This window comes from Morus notabilis, unplaced genomic scaffold (genome assembly GCF_000414095.1).
Source record: "Morus notabilis unplaced genomic scaffold, ASM41409v2 Scaffold1576, whole genome shotgun sequence".
Taxonomy (NCBI): Eukaryota; Viridiplantae; Streptophyta; class Magnoliopsida; order Rosales; family Moraceae; genus Morus; species Morus notabilis.
Genome location: NW_010367874.1, coordinates 6,524 through 26,089, shown reverse-complemented (window position 1 = coordinate 26,089; position 19,566 = coordinate 6,524). Strand labels below are relative to the sequence as shown.

At 33.4% G+C, this 19,566-nt stretch overlaps 2 protein-coding genes across 2 annotated transcripts; one reads left to right on the top strand and one right to left on the bottom strand.

The window, feature by feature from the left end:
• Nucleotides 1-2,856: 2,856 nt before the first annotated feature.
• LOC21385868 (protein KAKU4) lies at nucleotides 2,857-10,906 on the bottom strand. Its single transcript, XM_024175741.1, has 13 exons — nucleotides 10,568-10,906; nucleotides 9,754-9,821; nucleotides 8,795-8,910; nucleotides 8,513-8,625; nucleotides 8,330-8,424; nucleotides 7,593-7,775; nucleotides 7,006-7,261; nucleotides 6,757-6,836; nucleotides 6,629-6,665; nucleotides 6,235-6,322; nucleotides 4,648-4,736; nucleotides 3,867-3,957; nucleotides 2,857-3,785 (listed from the first exon to the last, which is right to left on the bottom strand). The coding sequence occupies exons 1-13, from the start codon at nucleotides 10,842-10,844 to the stop codon at nucleotides 3,449-3,451; spliced, it is 1,830 nt and encodes a 609-aa protein (XP_024031509.1). The 5' UTR covers nucleotides 10,845-10,906; the 3' UTR covers nucleotides 2,857-3,448.
• Nucleotides 10,907-15,785: 4,879 nt separating this feature from the next.
• Nucleotides 15,786-18,286, top strand: LOC21385867 (cytoplasmic 60S subunit biogenesis factor REI1 homolog 1). The gene is made up of 5 exons (XM_010113634.2): nucleotides 15,786-15,965; nucleotides 16,561-17,154; nucleotides 17,277-17,446; nucleotides 17,593-17,796; nucleotides 17,915-18,286. Exons 1-5 carry the CDS (start codon nucleotides 15,861-15,863, stop codon nucleotides 18,072-18,074), a joined length of 1,233 nt encoding a protein of 410 aa, XP_010111936.1. The 5' UTR covers nucleotides 15,786-15,860; the 3' UTR covers nucleotides 18,075-18,286.
• The last annotated feature ends 1,280 nt before the right edge of the window (nucleotides 18,287-19,566 follow it).

The window sequence follows — 19,566 nt, the reverse complement described above, 5'->3', positions numbered from 1 at the left end:
TTGAGTTTGAACTTGAGTTTTAATTAGACTTCAGGGCTAAAATCTGAGTTCAAGTTTCCCCTTCAACTCAAGTTCCTAAACTCAAACTCAAGTTAATGAACAGTTTTTTTTTCTATTTTTAAAAACGATATAACTTTTTCGTTTTAATTCCGATTGAGATGATTTTTTTCTATACGTTCACAATGAAGAGATAAATAAAAACCCACCCATATATCCTATTAAAATTTTTCATCACCATTGAGTTTTTATTAAAATACTATCCAAATACAAATTCAAGTTTTGATCCACTTAAACACAAACTCAAATAGATTTTCAATTCAAACCATAACTCAAAATGTGCACATCCAAACACAAACTCAAATTAGAGTTTCAACTCAAACTATACTCAAATACACCTTAACTCAAATCAAAATCTGAACTCAAGTCATCATAATTCAAAAACTCCAAAAGAACAAACCCTAAATTATTAATTAGTAGGTCATTGTACTGATTTTGCTCTCAAATAGTTAGGGTTTTTGATACTTTTGTGGTTTTATTCCATAAACTTTTCAGATGTTGACTACTTGTCCTTTAAAATTCTAACTTTATTGATTGGTCCATCCAACTTACTAAATTAGTAAATTGTTAATTTATAGGTCATATTACTGATTTTGCTCTCAATTAGTTGTGTTTTTGACAAATTTACCCCTAAAACTTTTGGTCAGATGTGCCTTTTCCATCACTAATTTAATATAATCATCAACAAAATGAGCTTTATTGCAATAATTTAGCAAGTTTTGGAGGGGTGAGGGCAAAATGTTAAAATTAAAGTCTCATTCTTTTCACAACTCAAGTTCTATGGTTAAAATATTTTCTCTTACAAAAATTTAAATTTAACTTTTTATTACAGTGTATTTCTCTCACATATACAACTCTTCTTAACTTGAGTTGTGAAACAAACATACCCTTAAATATTTATAAGCAAGTTGCAATGCCTAAATAGTTAAAGGAGTAAATTTACCAAATATCCTAAATAGTTATCACTTGTAATCATATCTATTAATTTTTTAAAAGCTTTTATGAATCTCTTTAAAGTGATTCAATTAGTTTTTTTCAATATTTTATTTTAGTTTCCCTTATCATGTTCATATATTATGAGTAAGAAAAAAAAAAACTAACACAAAAATCTTGTTACGAATGACAATCGTGAATATAGTAAGATATTATAATAGTAAATAGAGAAAATAATAATAAAAAATTAAGAATACGTTTATTATCACTTGTATCCTTGAATTTTGGGGTTATTCTCAGTTTGTCTTTTAAAAAACTCACTTTGCCTCTTGAATTTTTTAACAATCCCATTTAAGCCTTTTTGTAAGAATTTTTGTCAAGATCAGATAGCCAAAAAATAAATAAAAAAATTAAAAGTTATGAGTGGACATGTGATTTTTGTTTATTTGCTTTTTAACAAGATCGTGTGATTGCATTATTCTTTTTTTTCATATATTTTTAACAAAAATTACAACAGAAGAGTTAAGTGGAGCAATTCAAAGTGGGAGCTTTTAAAGTTCAGAAGGCATTCCAAAGAAGAATAATAATTAAATATTTGATATATTATTCTTTTATTTTTCAAAACACTTTCTAAAGAACTCTTTTTCCGAAGAGAGCATGATTAAGGACAAAGTTAAAATAAATTATTAAAGGGATATAGAGGCAAATGGTCTTTTTTTAAGGATTTTTTTAAATAGACGAAGGTTTGCAAAATTAGCAAAATGACCATTTCTTTTATTTAATTAAATAGTGAATCACTGATTAACTTATTAATCAATCATTGACTGACTACCAGTCAATCAGTGATTGACCGCTTCAATCATTAATTAACTTATGTTTATCATTGTTTAACTCGATTTATTAATCAATATTAATTAATAATTAGTCAAAATCAATTTTAATCAATAAATTTTATGTTTATTAATGATAAATTATAATAATGAATAAGTCAATCACTGATTGACCGTTGATCAATTGATTGACTACTGAAAAAAATGTCATTTTACTAAAACAAAAAAGTTGAGCCACTTATTTAAAAAATAAAAAGTTCGGCTATTTAAAAAAAAAAAGTCAAAAAACAGTCATTTACCTAATTTTCTCATTATTAAATTGTAAGACTAAAATAAGTGCATCTGTAAATTAATTATAGCAGAACTATGATCGTTTTCTTTCGTAATTGTTCTCAACGGAACAGCAATTCGAAAGAATTACACGATTTCTGAAATGAGAAACATTAAATATGTCACGAGAGACATTTAAAAGTTAAATAATTAATTGTTAGAAGAAGAAAAAAAGAACAAATGTTAATAATCATTATTGAGGAACAAACATCTCTTAAAAACTAACTATTGTTTTACGAGTTCTACAGAATTAAATTAGGACCTAAGAAATAATATACATCTCTTTTTGAGATACCTAAGAAACTCTTTATTTCTTTTGAAAGATAACTTATGAATTAAGAAAAAATTACATATTCTACCTCTCCACTTACTAAAAGAACCCCTTTTAAAAAACTCTTAAAAAAATTACATATTCTACCTCTTTATTTCTGCTTTTCACGGGCTTATGACACTGTACGGAGATGGCAACGGTTTTTAAACCCAACAGGCGTATAAAAATTAGTATGAGAACTCCATTTTGGGTTTGTTGAAAGGTTCACATGAGGAGTTAATCTGATTTGCTATAGTAGACCAATTAGATATTAAATTTTTTATTTGCCTCAAAAAAAGAAATAATAACATAAAAGATTACTCTAACACCCGTTTCCATGTAATATCGTTTGTAAGTGTATGTAATAATCAGTTTGTTTAAATGCAACACTCAATGCTATACATTAGACCATATTTTCTGAATGTTACATTTAAATAAACCGAGTGTTGCACAGATATACAAATGATGTTACACGGGCTAATGAAAAAGAGTTACACGTGCTTGACAGGGCTGGGTTCCGGACTTCAGATAATTCCAGAGATTAAAATTGTGAAATGGTGCAGGTACCAGTACTCCAGTAGAATCCAATATGAATCCACCCAATACTACATTATTATATCCTTAAGAGCATCAGGAGAGCCACAAGAACGAGAGAGAGAGAGCCACAAGAACGAGAGAGAGAGAGAGAGAGAGAGAGAGAGAGAGAGAGAGAGAGAGAGAGAGGATGGAGATCTCACTCATCTGTGTGAGTAGCTACCAAACTGAACTAACATTTACATGTGCATTTTTTTCCCTGGACAAAACACTTCCCATAAAACATTCATGCCAGTACATGATCAGAACAAGCAATTTCAAATTTCCAGAATCTCTATTCTCAATCTCAGGTGTGGGTCTACCAAATTACTTTTGACGGCTAGCTAAAGATCTCAAAACAAGAATAAATACAAACAATAACAATACCTGCTTAGTGGACTGACAAAATAAGATCTCACTGCGTGGAAATGCCTTGCTTTCTCCTATTGTATCTGCTCAGTCTCTTCCCATGTTGCTTGTCAGCGTCGCCAGTGGCATTGGGTGCGACACTGCGTTTTGAGCCATGCCGAGTCGAATACCGATGCGCAACGTTTGGCGAGCCATTTGTGATGTAATCATTCTCGTGCATAGTATCGCTCACGTAAGGGACCTCCACAGAGGTTTCACTCAAAAGCTCGCAGGACTCGTCCTCAAAACCACCAACGGCTATCTTGTCATAACTTGAACCACCAAGATCATGTTCCTCTCCGTCTAGCATAGCATCTTGCTCCGAAGTTGTGTCTGCAGACAGACTGTAACCAAGAAAACCAGTTCAGAAAAGATTTGAACTCAGTAAAGTAGCACTATTTTGGATGTTAAGGGCCCCCTTTTACCTGTATCCTCCATTAGACGTATAAGCACTTTCGTTTCCAGCCACTTCCTTTGATGTTGCGCAGTTGCTCCCGAGAGATCTTGGATCTGGAACTGCATTTCAGAAGCCAATAGAAACAATTTTAGAAGAGACGGAACAGGTACAAGGACAACAAATACACACAAAAATAAATAAAATCAATCACTATGTACATTTGCTTAAAAAATATTAAGAAAACCAAAATCCCATTTGACTAAGCAAAAGAATTCCCCCCACCCCCAACAATAGCCAAGGACATACCAAAGGAGACAGAGAGTCAGAATCCAGTGCCCACACTAATGCATGTGTATACACGCATAACAATTACCGTTACTGATTTAATCAAGCAAGAGATGACTTCGATTAAAAAATCTTTAAATATAATTTCTGTGGAAGACGTCCAATGCCAGATTATGCAAGCTAAGGCAGCACCAGACAGGTCACACAATACAGCAAACGAAGGCAATACGTTTCCAGTTCAGAAAGCAGGGATAAGTTTGCTTACCAAAAATGGCTTTGAAAAACCAAGAGAAAAATCTTAGCCAAGTCATATAAAATTAAATCTTAAAATAGAATCTAAGAGAAATAGTGCAAAAGGCAGACATGACTTGCCCAGAAAATTAGTTTATTTCCTTTTAGTAAGGAGCCTTCCCTCAATCAAACAAGGAGAATGCACATCAAAGGCTCTAAAATCTGGCGTGAAAAGTACAACATCATATTAGATGAGTTTTTCCTAGTGATGCAACCAATAGTTTAAGACTTACCTTGTATGCTTCCTTCTGCAATCGGACTTAGCTGCTTCTCAGTTGCACCAGTGTCCTCGTGGTTACAAGCAACATTAAGGCCATCATCGCTGTGAACCAATATGACATTTAAAAAAAAGTTAAACAACAGATATATCATCAATCTCTCCAAGTAAGAGAAACGATGTGCAAGCAAAGAAATCAAAACTGCCCCAAGAGGGTTAGGAGTTGGGCCTTACTAAGGCCCTTTGCATCAGAAATGCATGAGAAGAACAGATTTAGGTTGCAAACATGTAAACATGATGTGCTTTTTATACGGCAAATTTTTTTGTTAAAAGAGGGGATATATATAAGAAATTTGAATATTATATATATAGATTAAAAAAATTTAAAAAATAAAATAAAATCCAGGGAAGCTCTCTCGGCCTCTGTATATGACCACACATCAGAACTAAATATCTTCATTATTAAGTAGAGGTTGTTCTTAACATAAAAAAGAGGTTGTTGCCTATAAAAGTCGACTCATGCGAAGTCTGATCAAGTTGGACACATCTAAACGATATCAAGATTAATGCATGAAAAGCATAAAAACAAAAGAAGAGAAGAGAGAAAATAAAATAAAAAAGAGGTTGTTGCATATAGAAGTCAACTCCTTACGCGAAACTCTGATCAGGTTAATGCACATCTAAATGCTGTCAAGATTGACAAACGCATGCCAAGTCTGTCTCGTCTTTAATCATGTTGAGTTGGTGAAGTGTAGCTCACTTCACGTGGACTTTATACTTGGTTTACTCATTTAAAGGGTTTCACAAGTTAAAGATTACTAAGGAAGCAACCAGGCCACCCTTGTATCTCGACAACCCAAAAGAAAGTTTCAAAACTATTATTCAGAGCAAATATGATATCATAGTCAAAAGTAGCCATGGGAAATATCTTCCAAGAAATAAATTTACAATAACAGGTGCATCTCTGAGAACACGCATAAGAAAAATCTTTCTAATGTTATTCAGATATAAGAATTAACATCTAGTTTTTTTTAATCTTAATTCTTCGACAACATGTATATATTTGACAGAAATAGAAATAGAGAGATGGTCCCTTCTGGAGTAATCTCTCCCTCTCTTTATTAACTTTCACAAGTATGAATCAGATGTTCACATAAAAAAAGTGAGATACTTGCATAATACATTATTTCCCATTATCTGGATGTCAATGAGGTCCAAAGACCAATAGCATTAAAAACAATTGTAATTCATGGCTCTGTTCGTCAATTGTTTTAGAATAATATTAGGAACACCAACTCAAATCTCAACTTTTGTGTACCAACTGATGTGGCATGTAAGTTGTCACTTTTTTATTGGTGAGTGTTTAAAATTATTGCCACGCCAATAAGTGATTAGAGATTGCATCTACCAAAACAACTCACGTGCCACATCAGTTGGTACACAAAAGTTGGGTTTGAGTTGGTGTCCCAAGCACTACTCATTGTATAGGGACTCTACTTATACACAGTGAGATCATAACAAAAGCTCTAATAGAAGATAAAGGGAATAGCTTATGAAGGCTATTTGGTTAGTAAACATTACCACACAAAAACAGAAATCAAACCTGAGCAATACATTCAGAGTCTCAATAACTTGAGATGAAAGAAGTCCCTGTTCTTCGAATGGCATACCTTCTAAGCCATCCTTTGTACCTAATAGTTTGATTTAAATTGGTTAGTAACTATACAACTAAACATATAATCTACTTAGGATACAATCTGAGGCCTCGTTCAGTTCGCTAATTCGAGTTTTTAATTCGAGGTGAGATGTGACTTTATGTGAGAGCTTTTAACTGTAGCAAAAAAAATTAGAAGTGACTTTTTGTGAGAGCTTTTAACCGTAGCAAAACTGGAATTGAAAACTCGAATCGGTGAAATGAACGAGGCTTGAGTATGTCTATCATGCAGATTTAGAACTATAAATGCAAATACAATTAATCATTAAAAATAAAGGATCACCTCCTTCTCCATTAACGGCATTAGTCACTTCCAAATCCTACAAACAGAAATCGTAATAGATATCAATAAATTGACATTGCAAACTTAAAACAGTGTAAAGAAGTGCAAACATGCCACAAAGTGGGAACCTGAATTTGCTCAGAAGTGTTATTAACTCGATTGAGTGATGAAGCTTCATTTTGTATCCCATCTTGTGCAATTTCCATCCCTGACAAGGCAGGAATGAAGAGTCCATGTCTTAATTTTCCACAATGTACTATGCCATTTCTTTATTCTGGAACTACAGTAATACTGAGCAACTGCGCAATCTATTACTGATAACAAAAGGTTACTGGAGCAACCTGACAGAATTACCTCAAACCATAAAATAAAAGTACCTTGGAATCCATAACTACTGAATGTTCCTGTCGCTGTCAGCAAAGATCCATCTATGGGTCTTGTAGAAGCATCTACCTTTTCTCCCACGTTAACATCTATACTTTTAGATAGTAAAGAAATCGGGCTAGCTCTAGAAGACCAATTGAATCTTTTAGATGGTAGATTCCTAAGCATCTCTTCAGTTGCTTTAACTCGTACTTTATGTATTTCCTCCTGAATGTTCCACGACCCTGTGGTGGGAGTATCCTTTTTTGCCTGTATTCAAGTTTCAGCACATCAATTGTAACAAATTTAGTTAGCAAAATGAAGTAAGAAATCATCTAAGACCTCCCTAGTCCTAAGTTTCCTACAGAGTCATATCTTCCCCAATGTAGCCAATTTCTTCTACTGTGAGTATCCAACAGAACATTAACATTGCATCTAGCTTAATATCTCACACTCGCGTAGAATTTACCTCTTTCCTAATACCATTATTATTAAAGGGACACGTGCGTGCGCACACAAGAAAATCAAAACAAAACAAAAAAAAGAACCACATACATTGTTAAAGAAACACATACAAGAGCAAAAATATTTGATACGGTACCTTGGATGAGGACAAAGCATTACCACCAATTGAATATGGTGTTTCTTCCTTGAAAAGATGTGTGCTTATTGGCGATGGAGATTTGTACTCTCCATCTTTGAAAGTAGGGGATGCCCATAGGGGACGTGTCCTCATGTACACTTTGGCCATATCCACTGGTGACCCCACTTTATCGTCAATAACCTGCACCAAAAGAATAGTAAGCACCAGATAAACCCATCAAATCAAAATGTTTGGAATTTACAAATGAAAAATCCTAAAAGAGTAGTATAGAGATATAGCAAGCACACTACAGATCTCTTTAACTAAGCTTTTTATTCAAAAACAATTTGGAAGGGGGTTCTCTCCCATTCCAACTCATTCAAAACTATTCTTTAACTGCATCTCTACCCCTCTTTTTTCACTTCAGGGTCAATAGCCTAAATATTATTCAAACTTTCGTATTAGATGCATTCATGACACATCATCTAAACGCCTTCCCTTATATTCTCCTTCATTGCTTTTTAAACTTTATAAATTGCTTTACTATACAATCAATCAACAAATTTGCAAAAGTAAAGCCTCCAGAAGATAAATGAAACACGCCACGAATAACGATGCTAAACAGTTGAAGGAAAGAAAAAGGAGAAAGCGAGGAACAAAATCAATCCCTACGATCCATTGCTAAACAGTAGATGTGTGTGTGTGTGTGTTATATTGACTATCAGAGAGGAAACAAAGTGAAAAATAAAGATTACATCATCCATATCTGATTTTGAAGCTGATCTCAATTTCTTCTCTGACAACCACTTCTTCGCCTCAATAATAGCTGTACAACGAAAAACCTGCTCATCTGCTTCTGCAACATACTTGAAACCATCAATCTAACATGAAGGGTTATTAGCAAGTCAAATCACTTATTTTCTTGTAAGCACTCCTACCTGCAGATTTTTCATTCGGTATCTCAGTTAGTCCCCCGGTTTCTGCCTCTTTAGTGCTTAAACTGTCTACAACTCTTGCTTTAATAATCTTTATTAGTTTGTTGCCTTCTTCCCTGGTTAAATACGAAGTTCCTTCATAACTCTTAAAGTGAATTACTAAGAAAAAAAATTAGATATTAATAGTCAACAAACTTCCTTGCTTAAAAAGAAGGGGAAAAAAGGGAGCATGAAACAAACTACGACAAATCCTAATTATAAATGTGCATAAATTCTCAAAATTACCTCGTGAATGTCTCCTGCATAAGGAGCCTCTCAATTGCACGCTTGGAATCTCTTTTTCCTGTTGCTAGTTCAGGATCCTTCCAGAAGCCCTTGATCATTTTTGATTTTCCATGGCTCTGATTTAACCACAATAATCAAAAGCGCATGGAGTTAACCAATAAGTCTAGGCAAGCTTCATTTCTTGTAAAGACAACATCATGAATGGGAAACCAAGAGAACTTGATCTTATGCCATATGAAGGATTTCAAATAAGGCCATAGACCAAGTAACCCATAGAACATCAGATAGGAACCTAGCAATTTCTAACAAACTGATGAACAGGAAGAATGAATTGTTATTGAATTAACTGATTGAAAAGTACAAGAAACCCATAAACCCTAACAATGATGGTATTCAAGAGACCACCAACTCCCCCTAATCTTGGTTTCCCAAGCCCCAGATGAATCCCAAAATAATTCCACAAATCAAACATAAGCCCTCATGAGCTCCTAACCCCCTTATTTATACTAATTCCTACTAACTCTACCAGCCCACTAACAAAACTAATCCCAAGTTATTAACGGGTCCTAACAACACCATCCTTCTCCAAAGAGAAGTTTCATGTTTTGTTTATTAAGATAGTACTTTCAAATTCCAAGCGTTTGCATTTTCTTTACTCCCTGCATGGATAAGGTTGTGATTCGTATAATATATGAGTCAAACTCATTTTTGCTGCTATATTTATTGCATTAGCAAGGGTGAAATAATACATTCATCCACTTTGGTTACTCATTTACCATTGAATCAGAGAATCGACCATGAAAACTTAGGTTTATTTTTTAGCATGCTCAAGAGACACAAAAACAAATAAACTACGGGTACTTTCACAAACCAAAAGAAAGAAACTGAAAATTCATTGCAACAAAGACAACCATGCTTCCAAAACAGCAAACTGAAATGGAAAATAATGCACTTACGACCTTCGATATGTCAGCTCCAGGAGATGAGACATCATCATCATCATCATAATCGTTATCGACATTCTCCTCTGCACAATGGGAGGCAACTCATCCAGTTAATAGGAACAAAAAATCACGAAGCAAAAGCTAGATTTCTGTCTGCAGAAAGATACCATGCATATGATAGCTAATATCAAAACAGAACCACACAAATCGGTAAACATTCTTTATACTCATATGCATTGATTCTTACGTCAACGTGGAACCTATAACTTAGTAGCCATTACGAATTTGCATTTAACTGAAAAGGCTTAAAGGGTGCGACATTAGCAAAACATACTTAAGCAGGAGGTTCAATGTTTAGTGATAAATAAGCATAACTAAAGAGATTTTGCAAAGCAAAGTGTTAGGCTCCCACCAAATTATGTAACTAAAACTCGAGTAGCGGAATAGATTACTACAGATTCCATTACAAGGGAAAAAGAGAAAGAAAACAAAAAGAAGAAAAACAAAAACAATCTACTAACAGCTCTTAGTATAAGGACATAAATTTCTGACATGTTCCTCAGTAGGGGACCGTACAACACCAAAACCCTAAGTATACCTAAACCGCGAGACACAAAATTCTCCAAATAATTAGGTCAAAATTATCATTTCCCTTAATACACGTTACTTAGAAAAGATAAAGATTTTCTTCTGTTCTTCACTGATCATCAAAAATCTCAGACGGACAAATTAAAAGAGGAAAAAGTATCGAAACAAAACACAGATAGCCGAATTCCCTTTCCAAGTTCTCTATTTTCCTTCCATGGCTAAACTATCACGCACTACGCACCTGAACCGGAGTCACTCCCCGACGAGGAAGACGAAGATGATGACGAAGAAGAAGAATCTTGAGAGAAGACCGAGGAGATGAGCTTCCCAGCGCCGGTAGCGATCACACGAGTCGGCGAGAAAATGAGCTTAGAGATCCAATTAGGGTTCTCCGGTTCCGGATTGGCCAATCTCGGCCGGTCGTACGGGGTCCTCGGACCCGCGGTTCGCCTGGCTCGCACAATTTTCCCTCCCGACCGCGCTTCTAGGGCTCGCCGTGATCTGGAACTGGTCGCCATGGCAATAGTACACGACTTCCGTACAATATATATATATATATATAGAAAGAGAGAGAGAGAGGGAAAGATGGCGTCTTTCGCATCTCTGTTTAGAGAGAGAGAGAGACAGAGATCCGTTGGGGAATGGGGGTTTGCAGCGGTTGTTATTCGTTTCTTTTTTTTTTTTTTTTTTCTCGGTAAGGATCGGGATATGAAGGGACTTGAACCGTTAGATTAGTGACACGTCATCTCTATCGACGGGGGAAAATATTAAAAAAAAAGGGAATAAAAAACGCTCTCCTTCAAAAAATAAAGAAGAAAAGTAAAAAACGCTCCCAAAAAAAATAAGCTTTGTCGGCTTAACGATTACAATAAAATCTATTCAAAAAAAAAAAAAAACGACGACAAGAAATAATTGCTTGTTTTTTCTTAAAAATAATTGTTTAGTGTTTATTTGTTTGTATATTTAAATTTTAAATTATTAATTTTATTATAATATTTTTTTTATAAAAAATTTTAATTTTTAATGTGAGAATTAAAAATTATAATTTGAGTATATTTTTTAAACCGATCTTAATTTTTTTTAGAAGTGTGTTTATCTTAAAGTTATATCTAAAAAAATTCTCAAAAAATAAAGTTACATCCAAAAATTGTTTAAGAATAATAACAGGTTACCTCGGCATTTTCCAAAAAGCTGATCTTTGTAGAAGAATTGTAAAGTAATCAATGAATATAAAATCCACAAAATTGAATGTATTGTTTTTTTTTTTTTTTTTTTTTCAAAGCATGCGTGTTGGATTATTTATTAAAGTTTCTTTTTTCAGATTTATTGGTTTACAGAATTACCGAGAGGGTAAATTATACTCTTGCCAGCTTATTCTTTTGATTAACAATTATGAGAATTAGGGTGGCATCTGCATCCTTTAGATGAAAACTATTAAATATCAGTCAAAATTATTTTTTTTCCTATTGAACCGAATTTATTAACCTAGTTATAATTATGGGGAAAAGGACAACTTATCTATCTATTATAAGAAGCGTGGATGGGCATGAAGATTTCGTACTTCAACTTTTGCTTGCTTATTTTCAGTTTTTTTTTTTTTAATTTACTTTGCTTGCTTGCTTTAAACCTTTTTTTAAAAAAATTCTCTTTTTCAACTTTTTTTCCTTTCCATTGTCTTTAATTGTATTTTGAATGCAGTTCTTTTTTCTTCTTCTTTTTCAATCTTTTATGTTTCATTGTTTCCCACTAAAATATTTTTTCATTAATTTTCTCTTTAAACACCTTATTTTTTCTTACTTTCATTAATTTTCTCTTTAAACACCTTCTTATTTTTTTCTTACTTTCATAAATTTTTTTCACTTGTTTTGCTTGCTTTCAAACTGCTTCCTTTTTTTTTTTTTTTTACTTTATTCGCTTGCTTTCAAGTTTTTTGTATTTTTCAGCTTTTATCCTTTCCATTTTCTTTAATTGTATTTTAAATGTTGTTCTTTTCCTTCTTCTTTTTTAAATATTGTATTTTTCATTGTTTCCCATTAATTTTATCTTTTCATTTATTTTCTCTTCAAACACCTCATTTATTATTATTTTTACTTGTGAATATTCTCCATTACTATATATCTATACTCATAGTAGAGAAGATGTATATATTTTTTCAACTTTTTCTTCAACCATCATTGTTGATTTTCATAGAACCATAATTTTATTTAGGTTAAAATTTAAAACTTCCTAATAATTTAACTGTTATTGGAAAATTTTTATGATTACCATTTTTTAGTTTGAAAACAATTATAAGTTGTCTATATTTATTTATGTTTATCATTATTAAAACATTGTTTGCTTCCCTTAAAAAATACATGGTTAGCATTGACATAAAAAAGAATAATTCGAATTAATAACATATTTATTTATTTCTTTTTAAAGATATAATGAAAAAAATGTGTTTGTATTGAAACAGTACTCATCATATATAATAATTTTAAATAAATTTAAAAAAAATGCATAAACTCACGTGTTGTGGTTTTTCACTCTTAAGGGCATTTTCAGTTCTTAACACTTGGGAAATTTTCCTATATCTGGTTCTCTTGTCTACTTTACTAGCTTTTTTTTTTTGTATTAAATAGTTCCCGAAACACAATTATAAAAACTTCAAAAAATATATTACATGCACCACATTATTAAGATGAGTTTGGGAATTTGATAGGCTTTTTTTCTCCTCTCTTTTTTCATCTTTTTCTCTGTGAACAAAAGAGAAAAAAAAAAAAAACCAAATTCGTAGACTCGGCCGCAAATATTGAAGTTGTATTTTTTTTCTCTAAGATTAAGGTCTTATAATTTTTGTGTTGTACTTTTCAATTGGAATTGTTTTTTTAGAGAAAAACAAGAGAATTTGAGAGTTGGAAATCAGGAGATTTCCAACATTTCAAATGGTTATTTTATTTTATTGTGTGCTCATAGATTTACCAACCGATTGGGACCCAGTTTTATGTAATCTATTCTATGATACTCGGACATAGCAATATTCAAACAAACATAAAAAGTACACTCGTTTTTTATGGAAGGCTATAGCAAAAACCACAAAGTAGAACAATTCTCTTTTAAAAGTTCGATTGAAAAAAAGAAAAAAGAAAAAAAAAGAAGCTCGAAAGAAGAGAATTGAGATTGCGAACATCATTGGATGGTTAACTTTTGTTATTTTTCTTTTTTGGAAAAATTTCGCTTCAAATTTAACATATTACCTACTTAAAAATAGTCAACAATAACTATTAATTACAAAGAAATTTCACCCTAAACACTAACTAGATCCACCAGTGAATATGAATGAAGCACAATAACAAATACGAGTGTCGAGACCTAATGAGTAAAAGACATACTCGACACATTCAAAATCGAGTACGACCAAAATTCGTTACAGTTGATGGATAAAACCAGTCAACTAACACCAAATTCTGAATATAGGGGGCACAAGTAACATGACTTAAAAATAAATCTAAGAATAAACTAACGAATATACCGTCGATAACCAATTCAAACGGGTGAGACACACAAATAAAATCAAAATGGGGAAGCCACCTCAGTTATTTTAACACATAAACATAGCAAAAATAACAACGCCTTTATCATAAACAAAAAAAAAAAAAAGAACAAAGATAACTCCACAACAAAATGAGTCGTACCTAAATTTCCGATGAAGACACATTTCTTCTGTTGATCTAGCATAAGGTTAGATATGGGCCTACCCACCTCCAACCATGATGCCCTTGCATGGATCCTCTCTTAGAACGAGGCACATCAGTAACCTAAGACGGTGCCGGATGCCAGCCCTAATGGGAGAGGGAGATGGCGTTGCAAGCAAAATAATAGAAACTCCAATTATCGAGAGAGAGAGAGAGAGTTAACATCTAGTTGTGCTTGGTATGAATGAAGAAAAGATATATAATTCAGGTGAGGAGGAAAAGAAAAAAGATAAATGAGAGGATTTTTTTTTCTATTGTATTGGTATGTATTTACCCTTTAATCTCCCTGTGTTGAGAGAGATTAAGATGGGGGTTTGTTTTGAAATCCTTCTCCAATTTATTTTTCTCCTAGAGCCATTTAGAAGGTAGGTTTAAACTATTCAAATTTTTGAGATAAAACACTATAGCATAACTTTTCTTTTGGTGTTTTTTTTTTTAAATTTAATTTAAAAGTTCTTTTAATAATTTAAAAAACTTTTAAATTCAAAAATTTTTTTTAAAAAAGAAAACACCATTTGAATCTAAAATAAAGTGATTTGACCAATCCTCCAAACACACCTATTTTATCTCTTATTAAATAATGATATGTCCCAATTTCCTTCCATCATTTCTCCCAAATGTTTGTCTCCTTCTACTTCTCCCTCTAACCAGCAAGCTTTAAGAGAATCCATGTTCTTTTTCTGTTTCCTTCAGGTGGACAATGAAAAGAAGGGTGTTAAGTGGAACAAAACCAAAGTTCGGAGTAAGTAAAATGAGAAGTTTTAAAGTTATGAGATATAGGAGGAACAACCTTAAGTATGGGTGTGAATAATACTTTGTTAAACGTATTCTCAAACACCTAATTATTTTCTTAAGAAATTAAATTAATAAGCTACAAATTAAAAATTAAGGGAAAATTTCATAATACCATGTGTTTTAGCATAATAGAATTTGCATTTTAATAATTTTGAATTGGTATCTATGTTTTAAAAAATCATTGCTCACTACTTTAAGGTCATTTTTTAAGACGTAAAATGTCATTTCTACTTTTGTACTTAATAATTTTTTTTACAAACATATTAAGACCTCGTTCGTTTTGCTCATTCGAGTTAAGAACTTAAGTTAAAAAGTGAGTCCACATGAGAAAAAATATTGTAGTAGAAAAATAATTTGAACTTTTATGAGAAAAAACACAGAAACAAAAATTTGATTCATAATTCGAGCTAGTAAAACTAAGGAGGCCTAAAAATATTTTTAAAAAGCTTAAAATAGAAAAAAAAACAAAAACAAAACCTTCATCCAAACAAGCAAACTTACCAAAATTTTACTGATTTATCCATGTTCATGTTACCGATTCGAGTTTTATTACAATAAAAAATTTTAAAAAATAATCACATTTAATTTTTTTACTATAATAAAAAATTTTCACATAAAATTATATCTCAATTTAAATTAAAAATTTAAATCAATAAAATTAAACCGCTCTGTCATTTATTTTTATTTTCTGCCAAAGAAAAAGCTATTTACTTATTATTATTTATTTTTTGCGTACTGCCCAAATAATTATTCTTCTGAAATCACTCCCAAGTCCCAACCACGTCACCACAACATCTGACGCGGACGGTTGGGATTGCGCATTGCATGACGCCTCCTCACCTTGGAGTGGGACCCACGCCGTATGTTTATACTACGCCGTTTCACCGCCTACGACTACAAGCCGCGTGTTTTTCCGTCTCCTTATATCCCTTCGGCTAATTAGGGTTTATATTCCGCTTCTGTAAAACTGAAAACCTGTTTGGCTTTTCTCCCCATAGAAAGAAAATGCCGGGATTGACTTGTAACGCTTGCAACAAGGAGTTCACCGACGATTCGGAACTAAAACTCCATTACAAGTCCGAATGGCACCGCTACAATCTCAAGCGCAAGGTTCGTATTTCCACTACTTTCCATTTACAATCCCTAATTTTCATCTAATTTATGCTTTCTAGAGTTAGGGTTTTCATATATATATATATATATATATATATATATGCATGTCTGTATGGATTTATGTGCACGTTGATGAAAATTGGGAAAATGTTTGAATCTCTAAAATTTCAAGTATTCCCATTTTTTGGGAGCCGATAATGGAGTTTGATCTTTTGCCGCTTAAGATAATTTCGATTGTTCACTCGTGATATAAGTTATATGCCTATAATTTATTGAGTTTGTGGGTCGCAGGCTTCTATTCTCAGCCAAAATAATTTGGAGAATTTGAGATTTTAAATGTTTTGCCTAAAAAAATCATTTTCCATCTATCAAGTTTCATTTTCCGAATTTCAGTTAATGAATTTGCTGTGTTCTTTAATTCGTTATGCGGACTTTGAGGAACTCATTAGACTGTTTACTGGGCGTCCTTTCATTTTTGAAAAAGACTTGTTAAATTAAACGAAATGTGATTCTTCGAATATCTTGGCGGTTCTTTGGTCGTTCTTTTAAGCGGCTTCCTGTTAATTAAATTCTTTTGACAAAACTAAATCAGGTAGCTGACGTTCCTGGAGTAACAGAGGCATTGTTCCTAACTAGACAATCTGCTCTTGCCCAAGAGAAAAATAAGTTGAGCGAAACCCCGATGCTCTACAGCTGCGGACTTTGTGGCAAGGGGTATAGAAGTTCCAAGGCTCATGCTCAGCATCTCCAATCACGAAGTCACATCACACGGGCTTCTCACGGGACTAACCATGAAGACGAGGAGAGGGCGATAATCAAGCCACTCCCACGACGTGTTGCAAATAAGGTTCCTCCACAAAAGGAGGTTGAGAGTGAAGAAAGTGAAGATAGTGAAGACGAGTGGGTGGAGGTTGATCCTGAAGAAGAATTTCTTGGGGAGGCGACAAAGTCCTTGACTGGCTTGAACGTCAATGAGCAGGGCCAGCAGGCTTCCGAAGATGACATGGACGAAGACGATGATGATAAATATGAGGGGTTGGATCCATCCTGTTGCTTTATGTGCGATTTGGAGCATGATACCATAGAGAGCTGCATGGTTCACATGCACAAGCAGCATGGTTTCTTCATTCCTGACGTTGAGTATTTGAAAGATCCAAAAGGCCTTCTTACTTATCTTGGCCTTAAGGTACAATGAATATTGTTAAGATCTTGCCTTGATCCTAACGAACTCGTTGCCTTTTATTTTCAACAAATTTGCCCTTTTCAGAAGTTAGTCTCACCTAATTTCTTTCTGTCTTCTATTTTCAGATCAAGAGGGATTTCATGTGCTTGTACTGCAACGATAGGCGTCACCCCTTTAGCAGCTTGGAAGCAGTTAGGAAGCATATGGTGGCAAAAAGCCACTGCAAAGTACACTATGGTGATGGCAATGATGAGGAGGAAGTAGAGTTGGAAGAGTTTTATGATTATAGCAGCAGGTTTTTCTCCTTCCTCATAACTGGGTCCTATTTCGATATCAGTTTTCCATTAATTTATGTATCTCATCACCATTGAACTTTGTGCTTATGCTCTGACATATGATTTGGTATGTTCTGAGCCACCCTCTTCTTATCGTTTGGTACAGTTACACCAATGAGGATGGTAAACAGCTGGTTGCATTAGGCGACGCTGTGGAACTTGTTGGGTCTGAGCTCGTCATCACTGAAAGATCTAGCACCAGAATATCGACCAAAACAATCGGTTCCAGGGAGTTCTTGCGCTACTATCGCCAGAAACCACGCCCATCACCAGTTGGTGACATGGCCATAACAGCCTCACTGGCCTCAAGGTTCGCTTATGTCTTCCCTGCATTTGTTTTCATCCATGTGTTACTGATAAGAAAACATTGATATCAAAATTTTAGTAAGGACAAACACTAAACAAGGATACCGTGCTTCGATTTTCAGGTACAGAAGCATGGGATTGGCAACTGTGCAGTCAAGAGAACAGATGGTGAGGATGAAAGTGATGAAGGCAATGAATAGATCAGGGGTGGAGGCAATGCGCACAAAGATTGGAATGAAGAGTAACGTTATTAGGAATCTGCCCAAGAATGTCCCATATTAGTTGTTATTTATTATTAGGAATCTGTCGAAGATCGTCCCATATTTGTTGTTATTGATTATTTTCGAGTTTTATTTCACCAAAAAAAAAAGAGAGATTATTTTCGAGTTTTATTTATTTATGGAATTTTTTGTTTCCATAGGATGGGTCTCGGTCTCGTAGCATTGTAGCAACCACAGATAATAACGTATATAAATGCTTTTTTTTTCCTTCCACAAGTTTGTAGAACAGCCCGAGTACCAAAATATGCGTGTCCTATCGAAGGGTGTTTGCAGACTTGGCTAGGCTTATTAATACTGAAAGGTTTTTATTTTTTTTTATTTTTTTTTATTTTTTGCTATTTTTGGCTCCCCTTTTGGCTTATGTTCCGTTGATATAGGAAATATATACTTTTGGGCATCATTTCATGTGTACAAGTAACAGTAATTTTGGACGCTTTTTTACCCAAAAAAAAAAAACATTAGTTTTTATTCATTGTTAAGGAATTTCTATGGCAGGACCTCTCACCTCTCATTTATCACTACAGGTAGAAATTGTTGTTTCAACGTTAAATTAAATATTAAATTGAATTAAAAAGGAATTATTCCGATCTTGAAAACTTAATTCAAAGATTAAAACAGTTTTTACTGAACAAATTTTACCGTAGAAATTCCCTTATCACGGTTACTATTGACCTGAGGCGAAAGAAGGAAAAAGAAGGAACGAATATGAAAGCAAGGAGTTCATTAGCCATACACAAGAAGTTACCAGAAACACAAGTAGTGGGACAAATATGAAAATATGTCAAAGTTCTCATTTATTTTTGACGGAAGAGACTAATTGTAAAATTGTTATAATTATGGGGGATAGTAAAACGATTTAAAAATAAACATCAGTTCAGGGGTTAAATTGAGACCGAGGCTGTACACAATTTAGGGGTTAAATTGAGACCTCTGTAATTCAAAGTCAAAGACCAAATTCATTAGCCATACACAAGAAGTTACCAGAAACACAAGTAGTGGGACAAATATGAAAATATGTCAAAGTTCTCATTTATTTTTGACGGAAGAGACTAATTGTAAAATTGTTATAATTATGGGGGATAGTAAAACGATTTAAAAATAAACATCAGTTCAGGGGTTAAATTGAGACCGAGGCTGTACACAATTTAGGGGTTAAATTGAGACCTCTGTAATTCAAAGTCAAAGACCAAATTCAAAATATACACCCAAAAAGATCCAGTACCCATTGATCATTAATAAAAACAGACACGCAATTACAAAGAAACACCACTCACGAAAAAGGAAAAAAAAAAATACTGACTAATTATTTCACATATATGACCATGTAGAAACTGAAATGATGATCACCTAAGAAACAAAAGATTTTGGTGAAAGGTGAAGAACAAAATAAATAAAAACTGCAGCCTTTTTTTTTCATCACTCGCCAACATCTTAAAGTATGAAGTACTCTCCATCTTCCTCATCTCCTTTATGCTCTTCATGTTTGGTTCTTT

Bases quoted from the DNA above. Each gene is read 5' to 3' on its own strand.
- LOC21385868 (XM_024175741.1), bottom strand. From the start codon at position 10,844: ATGGCGACCAGTTCCAGATCACGGCGAGCCCTAGAAGCGCGGTCGGGA. The intron at 4,737-6,234 runs GTTTGATTTCTG...ATTGGTTCACAG, and splicing joins ACTCTGAATGTATTGCTCAG to CGATGATGGCCTTAATGTTG. The intron at 3,958-4,647 runs GTAAGTCTTAAA...TCTGAAATGCAG, and splicing joins TGCAGAAGGAAGCATACAAG to TTCCAGATCCAAGATCTCTC.
- LOC21385867 (XM_010113634.2), top strand. From the start codon at position 15,861: ATGCCGGGATTGACTTGTAACGCTTGCAACAAGGAGTTCACCGACGAT. The intron at 15,966-16,560 runs GTTCGTATTTCC...AAACTAAATCAG, and splicing joins GCTACAATCTCAAGCGCAAG to GTAGCTGACGTTCCTGGAGT. The intron at 17,447-17,592 runs GTTTTTCTCCTT...CGTTTGGTACAG, and splicing joins TTTTATGATTATAGCAGCAG to TTACACCAATGAGGATGGTA.